The sequence below is a fragment of the Trypanosoma melophagium genome (assembly GCF_022059095.1).
Source record: "Trypanosoma melophagium isolate St. Kilda chromosome Unknown ctg17segment0, whole genome shotgun sequence".
NCBI lineage: Eukaryota > Euglenozoa > Kinetoplastea > Trypanosomatida > Trypanosomatidae > Trypanosoma > Trypanosoma melophagium.
Window position 1 is genome coordinate 312472 of NW_027125145.1, and position 21070 is coordinate 333541.

General features: G+C 41.9%; 7 protein-coding genes across 7 annotated transcripts; all 7 read left to right on the top strand.

The window, feature by feature from the left end:
* Positions 1–250: 250 nt before the first annotated feature.
* On the top strand, positions 251–3064 carry LSM04_002594 (Forkhead-associated (FHA) domain; the record flags this gene model as incomplete). Its single annotated transcript, XM_067334385.1, has 2 exons — positions 251–2546; positions 2625–3064. 2 exons carry the CDS (start codon positions 251–253, stop codon positions 3062–3064), a joined length of 2736 nt encoding a protein of 911 aa, XP_067193302.1.
* Positions 3065–3100: 36 nt separating this feature from the next.
* On the top strand, positions 3101–4919 carry LSM04_008659 (uncharacterized protein; the record flags this gene model as incomplete). The annotated part of the gene is made up of 2 exons (XM_067334386.1): positions 3101–4464; positions 4691–4919. 2 exons carry the CDS (start codon positions 3101–3103, stop codon positions 4917–4919), a joined length of 1593 nt encoding a protein of 530 aa, XP_067193425.1.
* A 505-nt stretch (positions 4920–5424) lies between these two features.
* LSM04_008530 (uncharacterized protein) lies at positions 5425–5865 on the top strand (the record flags this gene model as incomplete). The annotated part of the gene is made up of 1 exon (XM_067334387.1): positions 5425–5865. One exon carries the CDS (start codon positions 5425–5427, stop codon positions 5863–5865), a length of 441 nt encoding a protein of 146 aa, XP_067193422.1.
* Positions 5866–6360: 495 nt separating this feature from the next.
* On the top strand, positions 6361–9336 carry LSM04_009169 (uncharacterized protein; the record flags this gene model as incomplete). The annotated part of the gene is made up of 1 exon (XM_067334388.1): positions 6361–9336. One exon carries the CDS (start codon positions 6361–6363, stop codon positions 9334–9336), a length of 2976 nt encoding a protein of 991 aa, XP_067193437.1.
* A 674-nt stretch (positions 9337–10010) lies between these two features.
* LSM04_004168 (Serine incorporator/TMS membrane protein) lies at positions 10011–11240 on the top strand (the record flags this gene model as incomplete). Its single annotated transcript, XM_067334389.1, has 1 exon — positions 10011–11240. One exon carries the CDS (start codon positions 10011–10013, stop codon positions 11238–11240), a length of 1230 nt encoding a protein of 409 aa, XP_067193329.1.
* Positions 11241–12055: 815 nt separating this feature from the next.
* LSM04_009334 (uncharacterized protein) lies at positions 12056–13429 on the top strand (the record flags this gene model as incomplete). The annotated part of the gene is made up of 1 exon (XM_067334390.1): positions 12056–13429. The coding sequence occupies one exon, from the start codon at positions 12056–12058 to the stop codon at positions 13427–13429; it is 1374 nt and encodes a 457-aa protein (XP_067193438.1).
* A 2526-nt stretch (positions 13430–15955) lies between these two features.
* On the top strand, positions 15956–20035 carry LSM04_004348 (uncharacterized protein; the record flags this gene model as incomplete). The annotated part of the gene is made up of 1 exon (XM_067334391.1): positions 15956–20035. The coding sequence occupies one exon, from the start codon at positions 15956–15958 to the stop codon at positions 20033–20035; it is 4080 nt and encodes a 1359-aa protein (XP_067193334.1).
* Positions 20036–21070: the final 1035 nt, after the last annotated feature.

Consider the following 21070-nt stretch of genomic DNA (forward strand, 5'->3'; position numbering starts at 1 on the left):
TCCTAGCACTCTTTCTTTCTTGATTGGAAAATAAAATCAAAAAAAAATGGAAGAATAAGAGAAAAGGAAATAAATAAAATATTTTTTTCTCTTAAAAGGGTAGTAAAACTCCCTATTTTCTTGTTTTTTTTATTTCATTTACTTGTTTCTATGCAAAATAGGCATAAAGAAAAGGAATTGATGTAGAGCAGAAAAAAAAAAAAATATATATATATATATATATATATATATATATATAACAATAATCCTGATGGAAGTTGCAATAGTTGGCGTGTACAATTTAAGTCGATTATCAGCTTTTGGTGGAATTACTGCAGTCCCGGGTAGGTCACCAGATGTCTTTACAAAAGAAAGGGAATTTATGCCATCTTATGTGCGACATGAATCCGTAGATGAACACAAACGTTGCCGTTTGATTGCACGTTTTTTCTGTGGAAGAGATGGAATGTTAGTTACATCAGGAAATGAGGGGGGAAAAAGTAACCGAATATCTTCTCTTCCTGTATTGTTGATTATACCATTAGGTCGTGATCCTATGGGAGGCAATAGTGGCGTGATAGCATACAAGGTTGCCGCACAAGGTTCATTACTTTCTCGTCGACACTGTGTATTGCAGCTTTGCAGTAGCAACTCACTACATATTCCACATACTATAAATGAATGGTGTGCTCTTAGTGTCCGTGACTGTGGTAGTTTAAATGGAACATTTGTGAATGGCCGACGTTTAGCCTCTGGTGCCGTTTCTACACCTGTAATATTTGATCCTTGTGACGTTAATGCATGGAATGAACCGTTACTAACACTGGAACTCGGCGCTGGGGCGAAGTTAGTCGCTGGTGATTCACTTTCTAGAAGTCAATTACAATTACGATTTCACGTATTTGTACGGTGTATCTTTGTACAAGAACAGGCTGCGTGGATCCGACGTCGTTTAGAAGGTTCCTGTGTTGACATGACTGAGAAACATGTCTCATCTGTAGGTACGAAAGAAAACCATTTGGATGATATGAATAGAGAAGAGAAATTAAGAACGGAAGAAAATTCATTAGAACAAGGTCCTGTATTGGTGAATGAATGTAATGCTGTTTCTACTAGAAATAGTAGTGAGATTATGAGGTCTGTCTGTCAAAGAAAAGTTTTTTCGAATGATGAGCAACACTCTAATCTGAAAGGACACAATGACAAGAAGAGTGAGATTTCACCCTTTTCCATATCTCTCATTTACGGTAATGAGAGTAAAAAGAAGGACAATCTAACTGCCAACGTACCACTTGGGGTTTTCACAAACACACACATGATGCCTAACATCCTCACTGCATCCAATTCCTCTAAACAAATAGAAAACGAAAAGGAAAAGAAAGAGTCAGTAGTTGTTAATCAGGAAAGTGATGTGAGAAACAACACAGATGAGCTACCGCCTCGTATAAATACGGAAATCCCTGGAGGTAATTTAAAGACTTTCAATTACGGTGTATCGGAAAAATCACCTGATCAAGGACAACAACAAGAAAACTCCATAGAAGAAAGGATACCAAATCTTTCTCCAGTATTGATAAAAAAGAAAAAGACACTAATAGATTCACCGGATACACATGATTCTCTGAATAATCGTTATGCAAAAGGAAATCTTGCTCCTTCAGCTGTTAAGGTATCAGAGTCTTCCGCAGGCGCAACATTACTTCCCTATAATTCACAGTCACCAGTCGATGTTTCATCTTTGGAGGATAAAATAGTACAAGTCAAAGGAGAAAAAAATACATCGGAGCTTAGTCAAGAAGAGGTATTAAATATTCAAGAACCTGTACCACATAATTTTCATCGTACAAAGAGTGAAAGTTTATCGCTACCAACTTCTCAGGATGATAGAGTTATTGCTCTTCCGCGAAGCCGTGTTATTAAGCAGGAAAAACCCCCTCAAGATGAGAGTTGCATTACTGTAAATAAAACACCACCATCTATAGATTGTCAAGTATCGAGTGTTGGAGTGGTAAGTTATAAAGAACCTCCAATACAAACGTTAACGAAACGCTGTACAAAGCGAAGGCGCACTATCGACGTTAAAGAAACCGTAAAAAATTTTATGGCAGAACTTCGTGAAGGTCCCACCAAGGCTTTTTCTTCTGAAAAGAGTGAACCATCAATAACTGCTGCTGCAGCTGTATTGCGGAGTGGATTAGAAATTGGGGCCTTATCGACTTGTAATTCTGAGAGTAAATCGCTTGTTAACACAAGTGAGCAATTGGATATGGGAAGTGACCATTTATTAGGAAGAAATGATTTTTCTTCGGTAACTGATGAGAGAGACTGTATTACGATTAGTAGTACTAATTCTCAACTTGTTGTACATGCACCAAAACATATTGATGCTGAACTGGAAAGAAAGCAAAATATGAGTTCTACAACTATACTTCAGAAACGACCAAATCATCTAATTCTTTCTAAACAAATAAGTGGTAACAATGCAAAAAAAGTATCTCGGTTGAAAGTAGCAGAAAAGAAACGTCAACGATTAGCTTGTGTGATATCTGCTATTGATCAATGTTTTAGTAATCTGGAGTGCAATAAAGAAACAAAGAGGGATTAGAGCAAGAATAATATATTGCCTGAGACCTAATCTACTGAAGGTGATGTACCACGTTGTACTCATCATTACTCTTCTGGTGTGACTCATTTAGAACATTTTAATCTATTCTATAAACTGGTACCTGTATGTCATGTCCCACAGGAACTTCACCTTGTTTTACGAGAAAACCAATTAGAAGGATTGCGTTTTATCTGGTCACTTCTTCTTTGTGAACCACAAACTTTTGCTCAACAGACAAAGTCTGTTATGACCAAAGTAAAAGGAGATATTGCTTTCTGTACTAGTACTAGTAGTGAAAAACAAATAGAGAAAAATTTCTCTATTCAGAAAAGCAACAATACTCTGACACGTGGATGTGTTTTTCCCTCTACAATGGGATTTGGGAATTCTTTTATAACAATAGCTTTTCTATACATTGCTTGGTCGTTTCTTCGGGTAAACCCTAATCATTTTTCATTGCCGTTGTGTCTGCGTAAATGAGGTACGTTGCGTCCTGTTATATGCGTTTCTAAAGAAATGCTATTACACTGGTTACGGGAAATAACGTACTGCTCTCATATTGTTAAGAAGAAGAAGGAAAATGAGAAGCGTGAAGAGTCTGTTAAAGTGTTTTTTCTTGATAGTGAGGATTGTGCAGTGGATAAGGTTGCACTTCTGCGCAGATGGGCAAAAGATTCCTCTAACCAAACCATACTCCTTTTATCCCATACTACATTCACTCATCTTATGATGTCTCCTAGTATGACAAGTAAACCTTCTGCAAGGTATTCTTCTTCTTCTTCCACTTGTAGTGATAATAATACTGCTGTATCACCACCAGTGAGAAAAAATGGGGGTGCAGGAGAGAAAGTGACTAGCGAAGAAGAAGAAGAAAAAGAAGGAGTTCGAGGTAGAAGAAAAAAGAAACAAAAGATTGAGATAGAAGAAGAGATGTATTGGATAGATGGGCCCGAGAAAGAGGGGGATGAGATGCAAAAAAAGAGTAATCAAGTTGATGGAATTGAAAAAGGAAAAGAAAAAGATCTTGTTCTTGGTGATTCAGAAATTTATGCAGAGGGACGTGAAATACTTCTCACTCATTGTACTCTTTTCGTTCTTGATGAAGCTCACAAAATTATCGATGATCACTCATTGCTTTTGGATGCATTACGTAAGCTATCACCTCACATATTACGTCTGGCTTTAACAAATATAACGCGTTTAGATATTTCTCGACCCTGTGTTACACAAGAGTTGATGGCTATTTTACAGTTTATTTTACCTACACTGTGGGAGAATGAAAAGTTGAATTCACCTGCACAATTGCCACAATATTTCAAATCCTTTTTTCATCTTTGTAACATGGATACCCTCATTCAAGAAGGAATATTTTTTTGTGAAACATCCATTGTGACATATCTCTCTCCTCATCAAAGTAATATGCTCCGTGATCTTGTTATGCTTATGCAAGAACATGGGACAATTCCAGTTAAAGACCGTTTGACGTTTGCATCACGTTTTTGGATGATCAGTAGCTATGGTGATATGTTAGCTAATCATTCCAATTGTAGTGAAAGTCATAATATTACAACTGCAATTACTATTAAGGAGCAGAATATAGCTGGTGGACAAGAAGAAATGGTATCATATTTATTACCGACTCTTTTGTTACCCTACCCCTTAAAAAATCGGGAAGAAATGGAGCAGTTATTAGAGAATAGCTGGAAAATGAAAGGGTTATTTATGCTTCTTAATGAAGCCTTAAAAAGGCAAGAGAAAGCTGTGGTTTTCTCACACTCACTCAAAACTCTCACTTTGGTTGCAGTCCTTCTGAAGTATTTGAGAAACTTTGTGAATGAAGTAGACTTTGCCACCATCTCTGGTGTTTTACCACTCTCAAAGTAGGAAGAAGTATGTATGTCATTTCAAAAAGCTGGAGGTACTATGAACATTATCCTTGTAACCTTTCAGTCGTGCAGTTACATGCTGGATTTTTCAAATTCTAATCGTTTGATTTTTTTTTGATACAAATTATTCCTCGTTTGACGTGGAAGAAGAGGAGAAAGTGCTCCGTGCGTGTTGTTTTGGTTATAATATACGCTGCTGCACTGAGAATCCTCCCGTTAGGAAAACAGTGTACGTGAATCGGCTTGTATCCAGTCATCCACTTGAAGTTGCCAGTATGCACCTGGAGGGTTCTCGTAACAGCGTCGGAAATACAGTAGTATGGCGAGCAAGTTGTATGCTTGATACCACTACTAATATTTTGGAAAAATACAATAAAAACAATAGTGATGATCCTGTCATAATGTTTATGCGTGGTACCTGCCCAGACATAATTGCAGCAACCATATAATTTGACTAAAACTAAGTTATTGTGGTAATAACCTAAAGTATTACCTTTTCCAGGGAGAAATTCTTTCTACATTTCCTTATTATTATTATTACTATTATTATTATTTTCGTTATATTTGGCATCTATTTATGTCGTATTGTGCTGCACGTGAAATGTGGTGTTTCTGACAGCTCGTGTTTATTTATTTATTTCTCCTTTTTGATAGTGGTGGTATTTCGTGTTTCTCTTTTCTGTTTGTTTGTTTTTTCTATTGTCTCTATTTCTTTTTTTTTTTACGTGCATGCCACACCTCTCCAGAACGCCATATCCTTATTCCATTGTACGTCTAACTATCCCATACCAGTTCCCTTCCATCTCCTCTCTCTTTCTCTCTCGGTCTCGCTCTTTGACTCCCTTCCCCCACCCCTATACACAATAGAAAAAAGAATAAGGAGAAAAGGAGAAATCTATCTATTTAGATATATTACAGTGTAATACTCTACGAGAAGGACGTGCTGCTGCAGGGATGAGTCTTGAGGACCGCGGGGCCCTCACGCTCTGGGAAGGCGAGTGGCCGTCACTCCGCCGGCGAGTCGCCGCCCTCCGCCGCTCCGCGTTGGTCCCCGCCGCCGCCCTCGCGGGTCTCTGCGACGTGGCCGGCCACATCGCCACCGCGAAGATTTACACCGCGCAGGCCGACCGCTTCGTCGCCCAACAGACCGCCATCGCCAGCGAGCAACTCCGCACCCGCCGGTGGATCCTCCCCGCCGTCGGCATCTCCTCCGCGAGCGTCTTCGTCGTCGTGAAGAGCGCCCCATGGGGGACGTATAGGGCCCTGCGCAACGGAGTTGCCACCGCAGTGTTGCTCACATGCTTTCTGTTTCCCCGCGAAATCACCGAAGCCGTTGATCGACTGCTACCATTTAGTACAAGAAATGCAAAGGTAAATGGGGAGGACGAGGATTAAACAAGATTCAGGTTTGTTTGAGTAGAGTGTATTGGAGGTAAAGAGGTACACTGGTCTGGTTGTTATTGTTATTGTTGTTGTTGTTGTTGTTGTGTTGATGGTCGTTTCTGTTATTCTCACTAGTGGTGTCTGTTTTTTTTCTTTTTTTAGACAGGGGATGGGCGTCTATATTAACCCGAGTAGAGGATTGCCAAATGGTGTGTAAGAAAAAACTAAAAAAAGAGATAGCTACGAATGAATACCAAATTCAGTGTGTAAAAAAAAAAGAGAAGAATGCAAGTATCTGAATCCTTGGACTGAGGGTTTCAATCAAGAAGATAATAATATTGTCGTCATATTCTCTTTGCTTAAGAATTTTTTTTCTTTTCTTTTTCCCTTTCCCGTGTTTGAGACTCTGAGAAGAGACCCAGAGGGTGGTTGAGAAAGCAATAATAAGAAGGAGCAAAAAAAGAAGAAAGAAAAAAAAAAGAAAGAGGTTTAATAATCTATACAAGGATGAGTTTGGTGGAAGATGTAATACAGAAGGTGCGAGTGCACGTGGCCCAACGTCGTTTGCGTCTCGATGATTTCTTCACGGATTTTGACAGTCTCCGCTCTGGTCGTATCACAGCAGAACAGTTTCGTCGCGCTCTCGCAGTGAATGATATTAAACTCACAGAAACAGAATTTGAGGCTCTAAAAAATGCTTTTGCTGCTTCTGAGGCACGCCATACAGCTAGTACTACTAATAGCCCGCGTGGAACTTCCATGGATGTACGCTACATAGACTTTCTACAAGCTGTTCGTTCAGAAGATCCTCCGGCGGAGTTATTGACCACACTGGGACGCAAAGCCAAAACGCTTTCTGAAGAAGAAGAAAAAAAGTTGGATGCTGCAATGTGTTTCTTGCGACAAATTATGCATGTGCGTGGACTGCCTGTTCGAAAGGCATTTGAAGACTTTGATCCATTTCGCAGTGGTAAGGTGACAGCCTCCCGCTTCCGTCGTTGTCTCCCGTTCGATGCAGTGCGGGAGGATATACTGCAACTCATTCTTAAGAAGTACGGAGATGGCGATGACTATGTGTTGTACGCTGCCTGGTGCAGAGACCTTGAGAACGGGGATAGCAATGAGAACAACAACAACAATACTATTATTACTGCTACTAATACTGCTAATACTAATACTGAGGCTGCCGCCGCCGCCCAGTTAAACCCCACGCAAACTATATCACTTAATTCAGCGCGGGGACCGGGAGGAAAACTCACGCTGGATGAACTTTTGCGGGTGTTGCGGGAACAATTCGCAATGTATCGCCTGCGATGTGATGACTACCTGCGAGATTTTGATAATTTCAGAACAGGATTCGTAACAGCACCACAATTTGAATCAGCTCTTGGAAGGGTGCAATTTGTTAATTTTCAACTTACATCGGATCACATTGAAACACTGATACGAGCCTACACAGAAGGTATATGGGATGATACCGGTTGTAGTACAAATGATGAAGTCTTTCCACGGGTGAATTATGTACAGTTCCTTGCTGATACGAATCCCCGAAGTGATGATACTACAGAAGGTGGTACTAATTACTATGAAACAACCAGAACTGCTGGACAATTTCTCGGTTATGCTGACAGCGCAGAGCACCAACGAGCAGAGGAAGTGTTAAAAAAGGTACGACTTATTATTAGTTCAAATCGTATTAATTTGGTACCCACACTGCATGATTTTGATCGTGTACGTAAAGGTATTTATGAACATCGTACATGTACAAAGTCACGTTTTGAACGTTCATTAGCCACCAATAAGATATTCTTAAAACCTGAAGAAATTGCCCTTCTTGTAAAAAGATATCTTATACGAAACCCAGAAGGTGGTCCCAGTGATGAAGTAAATTACTATCAATTTGTTATGGATGTTGATCAAGCACAAAAGCCTGAAATAAATCCGGCTCGATTGATGCGATCTATGGCAATGTCAAATCTTCAGCAACTTAATCAATCTACACAACCTCAACCTGCAGAAACAGTTTCTGATGTTCTTGCTAAGATAGCTGCACAAGCAGATGAATGGCATCTTCGTGTTAATGAATTTTTTCTTGATTTTGATCCACTACGTAGTGGTGTTGTACAAACAGAAAAATTTGCTGTGGCACTTGGTATTGCTGGAGTTCGATTACATTCACAAGAACTTAAATTGCTTCAGGAAGAATATAAATCTGCTAAAGTTTTGGATCATATTGATGTTAACCGTTTTGTTACAGACCTTGGAGAGATTGCACCAATGGCAGTACCTTCTGTTACAACAAAGTTTAATTTGTCATTATCGCAAAACACGAATGGTGTTTCAGGAATAACAGGAGCAGCAATTTCAAAAGATACTGTAAAAAATTCGGAAGAAAACTTTACTGAAGCAGAGCATGAACAATTAAGTCGACTTCTTGCCCGACTTTCACATTATGTTGCTGCTCAACACGCATTGTTAACACCCTTCTTTGCAGATTTCGATCGTTTTCATCTTGGTAAAATAACAAAGAGCAACTTTATGCAAGCTCTTGCGCGTCATCGCTTTGTGTTATCACCAGCGGAAACGAACCTCCTTTCACGCTACTATGCAGTACCTAATGACACAGAACGAATTGACTACACAAGTTTCGTTCGTGATGTGGGCTGCAATGAATCGGCGATAGGAATTTCAAAGGATGCTGACACCACTCTAGCATCTGTCTTGGGTACTGTACAAAATACAATGATGTCAACAGGAGGTGCTGCTTGCATGCAACAAGGAGTTTTGGATGAGAACCTCGTAGAACAAGTTTTAAAAAAGATTTGTTGCTTTTTACAAGAACGTAATGCACGACTTTCAGAGTTCTTTCCTGACGGTGATGAATTACGTCATCGTCATGTGACGAACACTCGCTTTCGACATTGTTTATCAATTCTTGGACTTGATCTTAAAGAGGAAGAGTTACATGCACTTGAGTTGGCCTTTGCTCAGGCAGATTTGGACGGTTACGTTGATTATCCGGCATTTGTGTCAGTTGTAACGGAGAAACTCAGAGCAGGTGAGGGTATCATGGCAGTAACACAGCGTAGACGTGGATCTTTTAAAGGAGCTCCTACTGCTGCTCCTACTACTACTTCTTCGAAAACTCCTGCTGTAGAGGGAGAGTATACGTTCAATAACACGCAGTGTAGTACAATTAAGAGGACAGATGCTTCCCAAGAAGAGTTGTATGCATCGGCGATAGACAAAGTACGCCGTACACTTGCTGCACGCCGTACCGGATCTCTCGCTGCTTTCAGACAATACGACCGTGCACGTAAAGGATTTGTAAAGGAGGGACAATTCTTCGCAACATTGATGTCTCTCGGTGTGCAACTAAGCCCAGTGCAGTCAGAAGCGCTACGCAAAGTGCACAGCATAGGCGGGGGAGAAATGGGGTACACAAAGTTCTGTCTTGCTACTGATGATCCGCGGTTCACATAGATGCGTGGTTATTGCCTGTGTGGAAGAAGTAAATGGAGAAATCTGGAGTAGGGGAAACAAGAAAAGAAGCTACAACGAAGAAAAAGAAAAAAAAACATGGAAGGAACTGGTAGATAGAAACTGGTGATATTGCATGCTTTCTTTGGCGAAAAAGGGAAAAATGCTGAGAAGAAGCGGTGTTGTGTGAAATGTACAGGATAGTTTATTGCATTTTTGTTTTTTTTTCCTATTATTCTTCTTGTTTGGTCAAGAGCGGCACGCGCAATGTAAGATGATGATGCATGGATGTATGCGGCAATGTGCCCTTCACTTGAAAAACAAGGAGGGAAGTGCACAATTTTTTTGTTGTTATTCTTTGTTTCTTCTGAATTATCATCTGTAAGAATTTTTTTTCGGAGTCTTATACTCTTTTTTTTTTATTTATCTCTTCTTTCTTTGATTCCTCATTTTTTTTTTTAATTCCATCTTCTTTTTATTTGTGGGGATAGGGGACTTATTTCTTTCTGTGAATTGGGGTTTCCATCTTGCTTCAGTGAAGGAATTGATCGGGTGAGAAAGCTAAAAACCATATTGAAAGATAAAGTAGTAAAAGGATATTTGATTGCGTGTCAAACGCCCAAATTACATATAATATATATATATATTTGACATAAAACTGCATCATAGAAGGTCCAATGTCGCACGACGACGATTTCAGTTCCTCTAAGCGCAGTTCGATCTTTGCACCAGGTGTGCTGCTCAGGTTGCAGTATGCCTGTTATCTCTTTATTGGCCTGGTTGCAACGATGCTTCTGCGAGGATCTCTCGAAGGAGTTTTCAGTCGCGTTTCTATTCTTCAGAAAGGTTGCGAATATGCTGCTAGCGGTGAGACTAATTATTGCACAGGGGAAGTTATTGTCTACCGTGTTAGCTTTGCATTAATGCTTTTCTTCCTGCTTCACTGGTTATCTGTTTCTGATCTGACGTGTTGCATTGATAGTGAGGCACGAGCTGAATTCCAGAAGCGTTTCTTTTTTGCCAAAAGCATTATTCTTGTACTATTATTTATTGCAACCTTTTGGATTCCAAACAGCTTCTTCAGTGTCTATGCATATGTATGTATGTTTGCATCTGCCGTTTTCCTCTTGGTAAATGTCGTCTTCTTGGTAGACTTCAGCTACCAGTGGAGTGATGAGTGGGGCCGGCGGGGTGAGCATTCGGGAAAGTGGATGTGGTACCTTTTGGCGGTTGCCATTCTCAGTTACTTGGGCGGGATAGCATTAAGCGTTGTTTCCTTTGTGATGTATGTCCCGCACTCGGACTGCAACTACAACGCCTTTGCCCTGAGCAGTGTACTTGTGAGTGGACTTGTGTACACGGTGCTGTCGGTGTGGGTGCCGCACGGGTCTGTGGTGCCGAGTGGAATTGTGTTTGTCTACACGAGCGGCATGATGTTCGTGACGCTGCGGACCGACGCGGACCCGCACTGCAACCGCCTCGCCCAGCCGCCCGGGCAGCCGGTCCCCGTCGTGCAGATGATCCTCGCGAGTGTCGTCAGCGGGGCGGCCCTCGGCTACTCCGTCGTCTCCGCCGGCGGGAACCACGACGCCCTCCGCCTCGGCAGCACCAACGGCGACGGGAGCGAGAGCGAGGACGAGGAGGACCCGGACGAGAGCGGGCATCTCAGTCGCTACATGTTCTTCTACGCTACCATGATGCTCGGCGCCATGTATCTTGCCATGCTGGCAACAGGCTGGCACGTCAGCGGCGCAGGCACAAAATCGCTGATCGGCAGCATCAACGTGGCATTCTGGGTGCGCAGCGCCACCGTGTGGGCCGCCGTGCTGCTGTACATATGGTCTCTCCTCGCACCGTACTATTGCTGCAGGGACAGGGACTTTGGATTCGCCGTAGATGACTGGTGAGACACCCCTATATGAAGGAAAATATGCCCAGAAAAGAAAAAAAAGGAAGGACATGAAACAAAAAAAAAACACTGAATTTTTTTTTTTTGAACAGTAAAACCAAACAAAAAACAACAGGCAGAGAGAGAAAGAAAAAAAAAGGAAGAGGGAAAAGGAGAATCATCCCAAGAGTGGGAAAGTGAATATATATATGTGCAGGTAAGTAAACCTGTGATGATGTGTATGACATGTGTCTATCTTCTGAAAGGGAGTACTCTGAAAGCGATGTGGCTCCTCTCACGCATGCATTTCTTGTACATGCATTCATACATACATACAGGGGGACGCACAATGGTAGTGCAGTCATATTGCGTTTCTCTCTCTCTCTCTCTCTCTCTCTGTATATATATATATATATATATATACTGTAGGTGGTGCTACTTTATTCCTATTTGTTAGTAGTTATAAAAGTTCTATTTTTGCCCCGTCTACATTTGACAAACCCTTCATGTGCACATATACATATATATCATTCCCTTTAACAAATGTGTCCTCCCTATTGTTATTACCTTTATTGTATTTTTTTTTTATTCGTGTACAATGTGAAGAAGGAAGCTCTCTCTTCTTAAGAAACCACAGCTACGCTTTTAAGAGCAAAAAAAAAAAGGTAAAGAAAAAACAAAAAAAGAAAAAAACAAGCTAATTTGTCTAAGAAAGGAAAAAAAGAAACGACACTAAAGAACCAAAATTGCATCGAGAAGGAACGGTGAATCTCGAAGAGTGAAATAAAACCAATCAAACAAACAATTAAAGAAACAAAAAAAGGAATCCCAAGAATGCCTCCCCGCACAACAACGCTAAATCATCAAGGAGGCAGCAGCAACGCTAACGCCAGCGGCAGCAACAATAAGTTAGCCCCTAAGGGTGGCCGCCCACGCCGTGAGGAGCCTAAAGCGGAGGAGCCCGCCTCCCCTTCAGGTCCAACCATCAAGGCACAGATCACAAACGCCGCGAAGACCTCGTCAGGCAAAAGTTTCCTCGATGCCCTCCGCTCGGGTGCCGCCAAACGTCAGGCTGCCGAAGCCCCTGCCGTCGTAGAAGAGCCGGTGTGGCAGCCTGCACCGGCTGCACCCGAGCCTGAGGCACCTGTTGTCGCCGTTGAAGAAGCCATCGTAGAAACTGTAGCTGCAGAGGTGGAGGCTGTTGTCCCCGTTGAGGAAGCGGTGCCACAACCACAAAAGCTCCCTGGGGAACAGCCACCCGTGGTAGAGCAGAAGCAGCCGACGCCGATGCCGACGCCACCTCCGCAGCAGCAGCACCCTGTAACTCTCCCTGAAGCGGATGCACATTTTAGTTGGGCCAACGATGATGATTACTGCTTTGTGAAACACTTCGCTCCAGCCCCACAGCAAGTGGAGCCGGTGCAACCAGAAGTTCCAGCTAACCTCGTTCAGTATCCTCAGGATGTTGTTGACGCGCAGCAAAAGGGGGCTCGTACCACATTTAAAGCTCCAGCAGACCATCAAACTATGGTAAGCGCTTTTCTCGAGTTAGAGAAGAGACGCTGTGAGTTAGAAGATGCTCGTCATGACTTTGATGAATACTGCAAACAACGTGAGATTGATATTAACGAGAGGCAAGCACAGGTCCTTGCTCTTGAGCGACAATTGAAGGATCAGAGCGAGAGTCTCCAGCAGGAACGCAACAAACTCATCGAACAACGTCAGCAGTTGCAGCAACAACAACAACAACAACAACAACAGCAATCGTCTTCACGCAACGCTGCTGCAGTTCCTCCTGTTGTTTCTCAGCATGGTACTCAGCCCACACCCGGTTACACATACTCGCCTGCGATGCAGGAAAGCATGCAGTGGGCACCGCCACCACGTCACGACCACTGGTCGATTAACCACGGTATGGTGGCACCCCCGTATGAACAGAACAGATTTTACCCAAATATGCCATACCAGCAACCGCGCAACAAACCCTTCGGTACCCGGGGCGGTGATGCTCCCCCGCATATGGGACGTGGAAACCCAATGCGCTCCAACCCGCACATGTCGAACAACTTTAACGGCCGACCAATGGGCAATAACAACAACAGCGGTGATGTGCGTGGACCTGCACCCGATGGCAGCCTCAATCCGATGTTCAACCAGCGTTCGCAGGTAGGGTACATACCGAATAATAATTTTCAGAGCCAGTGGTAAGCAGCAAGAGTAGTAGTAGCAGCAATGGAAAACGAAACAAAAATGCTCTCTCTATGTTTCTGAGAGTATTGGCGGCGTGAAGCTTGGTGGATTTCGGAGAGAGTAGCACATATGCAAAAAGAAAAAAAAACAGAAAAAAAGAAACAAGATCGAAGGAGTAAAGTAAGCGAACGAGTGTGTGAAGGGCACACAGAGACACACACGCACACAGAGAGAGAGATAAAGAGAGATAATTAGATGTGCACTGAAAGGGAATGATTAAAAAAAAAAACCTTGCAAAGACAGGTGCATCAAAATGGAAAAAAAAACACTTTCATACGAGGAACAGTGGTCTAAAACAATAGAAAGTTTAAAGAGGTTGAATTACAGAACACTAAACAGAAAAAAGTCTTTTAAGGATGATCGATGTCAATGAAATTCTTTTCTTGGTCTCTGTTTCAGCAACTACCGATGTAATTGTTCTGGGACCATGTTCTTTTGAGCACCGCAAATGGAAGAAAAAAGAAAACAGGAAAGGGAATTGCAAGTCTCTTTCTTGAAATCCATATATTTGTGTCGTCTCCCGTACTCTCTCTCTTTCTCTTTCTCTCTCTCTCTCTCTCTCTCTCTTTCCCTCGCTGCTCACACAGGAGGTTGTGAGAAGGAGGAAGAGAGAGAAATGATGATGAGAGGAAGGTGATCGAAGGAGAAAGTGTGCATGTGCGTGTGTAAAATTAGCAGGGAAATAGCGTGTAAGGAAAGGTAAGTCAGATAATGAAGAGAAAATAAAGAGAAACCAAAAAAAAAAAAAAACAGATGAATAAGTTATAAAGAAAGAATAAGAGTGAAGCAACAGGATAGCCCCCATTCTTTTGGTGAATTGAATTTCTACGAAGGCGTACAGGAAAAGATTAAACGAGAGAGCAACACCAACATCCACGAAAAGAAAAAAAAAATAGGAACAGTAGGCTGATTAATAAGAGGTAAAATCTAAAAAATACAGATAAAAAATGATTTTTCAAGTCGTTTTATTTATTCTTTTTTTTTCTCCTACCTGTTTCTTTGTTTTTGTCGGTGCCTATGTGGGTGGGCGTGTGTGTGCATCTACGCGTATTATCTTATTTGGCGTCTTTTGTGGTAATTCCTTTTTGTTTTATCTTCATTTATCTTTTCCCCTTCCGCCAGCGCACCCCAAATTCGCATCGCTACTGGGCTCCGACGTGAAAGGCGAAAAAAAAAAAGAAATTAAAGGAATGGGTGAAAAAAAAAACAGGATTAACTTAAACTTAATAACGGGAAATGATGAAAGAAGAGATGAAGAACAAAACGAAATTCTGTCTTCGGACTGAATACTGGAAAATGAAAAGGAGGAGGGCGAGACACTTTGAAAGGCAGAGTCGATCGTGACGGTAAAGGTGTTCAAGTCTTATGACCTTCTCTTATTCTACCTCTTATATTGTTTTTTGAGTTAACTTTTCTTTCGCTTTTTTTTTTTTCTTTCTCTCTCTCTCTCCCTCCCCGATTTTTTTTTTCTTTGTTTTACATCTTTTTCCCCTTTATTTACGAAGTCATGAACAAGTCACTATCCTTCCCTGCCACTATTGCTACTGCTCTTGCTGCAGCTGCTGTTGTAGTCCTCTGAGTGTTTTTGCGTGTATAAGCTCGAGTTATACATGAGGCTGCTTCAAAAATAGCGCAGACAACCCGGACGCAGACGAGAATGCCAGGGAAGCGCTGATAACATCAGTAAGATCAGAAATTCGACTAGCAATGAGCAAACGGCCTCCTTTACCTTGGAAAGGAGAAAGAAGCACAAAAAAAAATGCCCGGATATGCCCAAACGCACAGGCACAGGACAACTACAGCAGCAGTTGCACTTGCAGTAGGAGTAAGGCCAGTTGAAGCAGTCAAGTTAAATACAGGTAAATATATTTATTTTTGTGTGGGGTACTTTTTCTTTGGCTTCTTCGGCGATTGTTCTCTCTCTTTCCTTTTTTTCTTTCCCGCTTTCTGTTTGGATTTGTTTATCGTTAGGGTTCTTTGTTGATACAGATAGGAAAGTAGGTTCTCTCTCTTCCTCGCAAGAACAATATATAATATAATATACATAATCTGCAGAAGCAGAGAGGAGATCTCAACTAGGACTGTGACACAAACAAAGAAAGAAACAACAAAAAAGAAAGTAAAAAAAGGGGGGCCGACGGAAAGCACGAAAACATTTGGTGTTTAAGAAACGAACCAAATTGACAGAAAGAAAAAAAAAAAGAACAAGGCGCCTCAAAGAAATATATATATATATATTCGAGTAGCAAAAAAAAAAGTATACAATAAAGGAAAAATAACCCAAGGGCTTGGATTGAGTAAACTGGTTTTTGAAGAGCCTGATACACGGGAAATCCCTCTGATTTTTTGTTTTAACCTCTTTTTGAGGAGGGAGCGTCTCTAGTGTTAAAGAAGGGACAGTTATAGTAGGAGTTGGAACGGGACCAGAGATTATATATATATCTATTGTAGGTATCGGCATAGGAACTCTGTACTTTTAAACTAATGGAGGGATCAAATCAGGGTGGGAAACCATCTAAAGGGTCTGATTTCTCTACACTCACAGTGTTACAGGACAGGTTACCAGGACTATTCGCTGCAATTGAGAAAGTAACGAAGGGTGCGAATGGTACCCGTAACAACAACAACAGTAATGACGATAACTGCAAGGATATAGCTCATGAACGTGATGCTGTGGCTTTACTGCAACATTTACGGGCTAGTGGTTGTGGTGCTTCCCGCCTTAGTACAGATGCTGCTTCTGAAACTTGTGGTAATTCTTCAGCCCCTGCTGCCAATTCGGCATCTACACCACCACTAGTTTCTGTAGAACGTATGCAGCAAAAAAGAGTCAGCACGATGCCCACCAAAAAACGGCGTAGAGACGGTGTGAGCCCGTTATCGACTGCAGGATCATCACCCTCTTCCTTTACTGTCCCTGCCTCTAGTGGAGTGAATGATAACAACAGCAGTAACACTATAGCCGCTCCTAGTCGTAGTCGTAATGCAAAGTCGGCACTAGTGTCAGAATCGCCACGCCGTTTACCCCGAGGCACTTTGGTCAGTGGCGGCAAAGTGGATGAGCGTTCAATCTCTAATAATTCGTCCAGTGACTTTCCCAGTGGAATGGCACTTATGCAAATGATGCAGCAATACAGTGGTGGTGTATGTCTTTCACTGGAACGCTCGGATGACTTTGCAGAGGAGGGGGATGCCGCTAGTGGCGGCACTTTATCTATTCCTTCTGTGACGAACTCCTCTTCTTCACTAAATGGTGGTGTAACACTACCGATGGGTCAATTCTCTGAGCGCAAACTTCGGGAGCAACTCGCTGCGGCGTTATCTGGCGGATCGCTTGCAGGCAATGAAGGAGATGAAGAAGACGATGATGAATCTGTTAAGTTCTCGCGGATGATGTGTCCACTTCATGATCCTCCTGATCTTGGAGATCCGTTAGTGATGATGGAACTGCTGCGCTGCATAGACCCTAATGGGCGTTGGGTGTTGCAGAATGCTGATGATGATGATGATGTTGGCGGCGGTGACAAAGTCTATGGCGATGAAAGCGACAATGATACCGCTGACGTTGTTGAAGATGATGAAGAGGATGAAGTTGACGTTCGGTCATTTTATGATGAAGATCCAGATGATCTCAAGAAAATTAACAAAATGGATACACTAAGCTTGTCGACAATGCTGGAACTGGCAAAGTGCTGGGGTATTCAGTTTGACGAAGATGAAGATGATGAAGTGTATCGTGCGAATATCACCGAGCACTTTCGACTTCTTGCTGTCACAATTGTTTCAGTTGTGTCAGATCGTCTTGAAGCGCAAACATCATCCTCATCATCATCCCCAGTTGGCGGTGGCGGCAACAACAACGGTAATAATAATAATAATAATAATAATAATAATAATAATAATAATGGTAATAAAAGAACGCAAAATGGATCACTGGGCGACGCCCCAATGGATGGTACCATTTCAGAGTTAGTAATTCAAAGAGGGGATGAACGAGCTGAACGTGTGCGTAGGGTTTTACTATCATTAAGGCATGATATTTTTAGGCTGATTTCTGATCACTTGAGGTACTTTGCCAATATATTTGGTTTTATGGATCGAAGTTGTACCCCTGAGGAGATATTTATGGCTATCTCCGCGCTTGGAGTATTTACATTTTTTCAGCCATTACCAACACCCCTTCTGGAAAAGGTATGTCATGAGCTTTCAATTCCCACCGTTGATAAAACTACTGAATCAGTTGACGTCAATCAATTGCCTGAATTATTAGCAGAGAAAATCAGTCACTATTTCTATCCACTTCGACAGCCTGTACCATGCATAACAAAACTTAAATTTATGCCAGAGATGCAAATTCATGAACATGCTCCTGGACGGTACACGTGTACTATTGATAATGCAAACCTTATGAAGGTATTGACGTTGCAGAGACTGGTAAGTAATCGTTTCAGTTGCAACAAAATAAGGTGGCATGCAGTTTTAACAGTGGTGAACGAACAAATAAGTTTCTGCGTTTGGCATCGACACAGTGAAGCTCTTAAAGCCCATATGGTTATCCGGACTCAGGATCCCAAGAAAAAGCGAAAAAGTACTACTACTACTACTACTACTAATAATAGTAATAATAATAATAATAATAATAATAATAATAATAATAATAGAAACTCTCCACAGAATCAAGAAATTTCTCTTAAAGAATCATCGGCTTTGTTTTTGGAGCGTGAAGTAGATGCGGCTCCAGGAGAACTTGTTGGTTTTGAAAACTTTGTCTCTCTACCGGATGCCTTGCGCAGTTCTACAATGTCCCAGTTCGGTTACCGTCTGTACAACATTTCCGAAGACCGTCTTGTATTTCAATATGCTATGGATCTAATGCACATGGATGGTAGTCCGTTTATCGATGAAGGGAAGAGAAAGTCAAACAGCAACCATCAAAACGGAAAAACCAACTCTTCAAAACGTGGTGGCGATGCCAATGGTGATAATTCTAACAATAGTCAACAGGCTGCAGCATTGGAGGAGGAAAAGCGTCAAAAAGAATGGGGGAAAGCCGTTTTCAAATTAGGAAAGAGTGAAATGCAGGGACGTGAAAGCATTGAACAAGCTTGGAATAACTCTTTCCGACAATTGATGAATGAGCATAGTAAGTCGTATCAGAAGGCTCTACAAAAAAAAAAAGAACGTGAACGTAAGATACTTCTCGCAAAAGTTGGGCCTAACCCTGAGTTACAAAGGGAATTAGATATGCTAACTCAGAATGTTGCCACCAACCGCACCCAAGTTGCCAAACTAACAAAGGAAAAAGCAAAAGAAGAGGAAAATATTCAACGATTACAGGTACAAATTGATGATAGTAAAAGTGAGCTTGAGCGATTAGAGCAATTATTAAAGAGTAGGAGTGAAGTACTTTCTAATCTTGAGGCGGAAACTGCCAACTATTTGGCTAAGGCTAAAGAACGTGAGGAGGCTAAACGACGAAAACACCAGGAATGGACACCGGCTTTGAGTATACCAGACCTTTCTACTACGCGTCATGAGACATTAGCCATTAATGATCTACAGTCTTTCTGGGCTCCTCCTTGTGGAAATGGTGTTAATTCCCGCGATTTTGGGTCTGCAATTACTCCCACACATTCCTCTCCACAGTGTTCACCACAAACTGTACCAACCGCTGCACCTGGGATGAGTCCTATGAATCTTGCTACTTCTGGTGGCAACAGCAGTGGACCTTCTATTCCGTTACCGCGTTCTGCAGCAGTAAGCAACGGTGGAAGTTTTTCATCATTATTACCAACTTCCACTGATGGAGTGAGCGGTACGGATATTACTTCATCATGGGCACCGCTCGCTGAGCCTACTGGTTTTACTACTGCTGTTCGAGGAAGTAATAACATGAACACTATTGGTAGATATGATAGTCTATCTACAGCTTTTTCCACACAATTACCGTTATTGCAAACCGATTCGACACATATCTCTGGTATGGATATCATGGGAGGAGGATCATCTGTGGGACAGAGTACTGGATTCACTGTTACGGCTCCATTCACTACGTCTAACGCAGTCGCACGCTTCACACTCGATGCCAACGCCCGTCCTTTTACGCCAACATCAATGGTGGGAGGTCAAACCAGCAGCAGTACGGCTTCACACTCTAATTATACCGCCAGTACAGGAGTGGCCGCCGTTGTGCAGCGATCACCCGCCAGCTCCACATCTCCAATGGCGGGAATGTCCGGCCAGAGCCCTATCGCCGGCAGTGGTGTATTCCCTGAGAAGCCGCGATACACATCCGTCTCCACTCCTGTTCCTGCTGGTGTTCCTCCTAGTGGTGGTGGTGGTGCTGTGGTTGTTGGAACTACAGCAACAACAACAACTACTACTACAAGCAATTCTGGTACATCTACTTCTGCTACTTCTACACACGGAGTGTTCAGCACGGTCCCAATGCAGAGTGCTGCATCTCTCTTTGGTCTTCCTGATCCGTCTAACAGTGTGGAGACTACCCCACAGCAACTCGAGAATGGACTCTCTCTCAACTTCACAACAGCTCCATGGAATTAGGGTAAGGATGAGGGGAAATACTTTTGTGTGTTTCTGTGAAGAGGAATGAGTGAAGGAAAAAGAAGAAAAAAAAACAGTGGTTTAATGGATTCAATGAAACAGGAGAAAAGGGAGACGAAGAAGAGTTGGCTAGTCATAGGTGCTGATGGAGGTAGTGTATTTTTGCTTTTGTAGGACGTTGGGGTGGTGAGAGAAGAGGACAGGTGTTATTTTTGCGAAAAGTAGGAGTAAAGTACGAGAAAAAAAAAGAAATAAAATCAAAGCGAATGACATGATGTGCAAGCGAACAGTAAGAGGAAGGGAGGTGCGAATGAAAAAAAAGAAAAGAAGCAGGTCAAGGTTCCTTTTTTTTTTTAGTGTACGCACAGTCAAACATGAAACGAATGAATGGATGAGACCAATAAAAACAAAGAAAAGAAAAAAAGATACGAAAAATAAATGAGTGAAGAAGAGAGAGAGGGAGAGGGGGAAAAAATGCGACGTAAGAGGGAGAAAAAAAAAAGGTTCGAAAAATACCCAAGAGAAAGAAGGGGATAGAAGGTTGTAAATCGATAGTAAGAGAGGAAAAGAGTGACATTAGCAACAGGAGGTAATTGCTTTCCACTTTCCCTCCGTTTTTCGTATTGTGTTTTTGTGTATGAGGCGCACTGTGTGCGAAGTACTTTTTTTTTTATTTTTTAATAGCTTACGAAAATCAATGATTAACTTTTACAATATTTATTATGGTAAACAGTTTTAATTTTGGTAGTACGGGTGTCGTAAATTTATTTATTTTTATTTTTTTTCTTTCATTACAGTCTACAAATGGTAGGTTTATAGGCAAGTGAGAAATGATAATTGCAATATGTCTCCGTATTATTGAACAGTAGTGTGAATGATCATCACGAAGGCGTTCACAAATTTCTTCTGTGCCATAACGGCCCAACAGCAATATTATTTTAATTTTTTCCAGGGATAACGATGTACTTGTGGTTAGAATGGGAAAAAAATAAATCTATGAATTGGTAGGCCTTGTGGCCTTCCATTACTATCTTC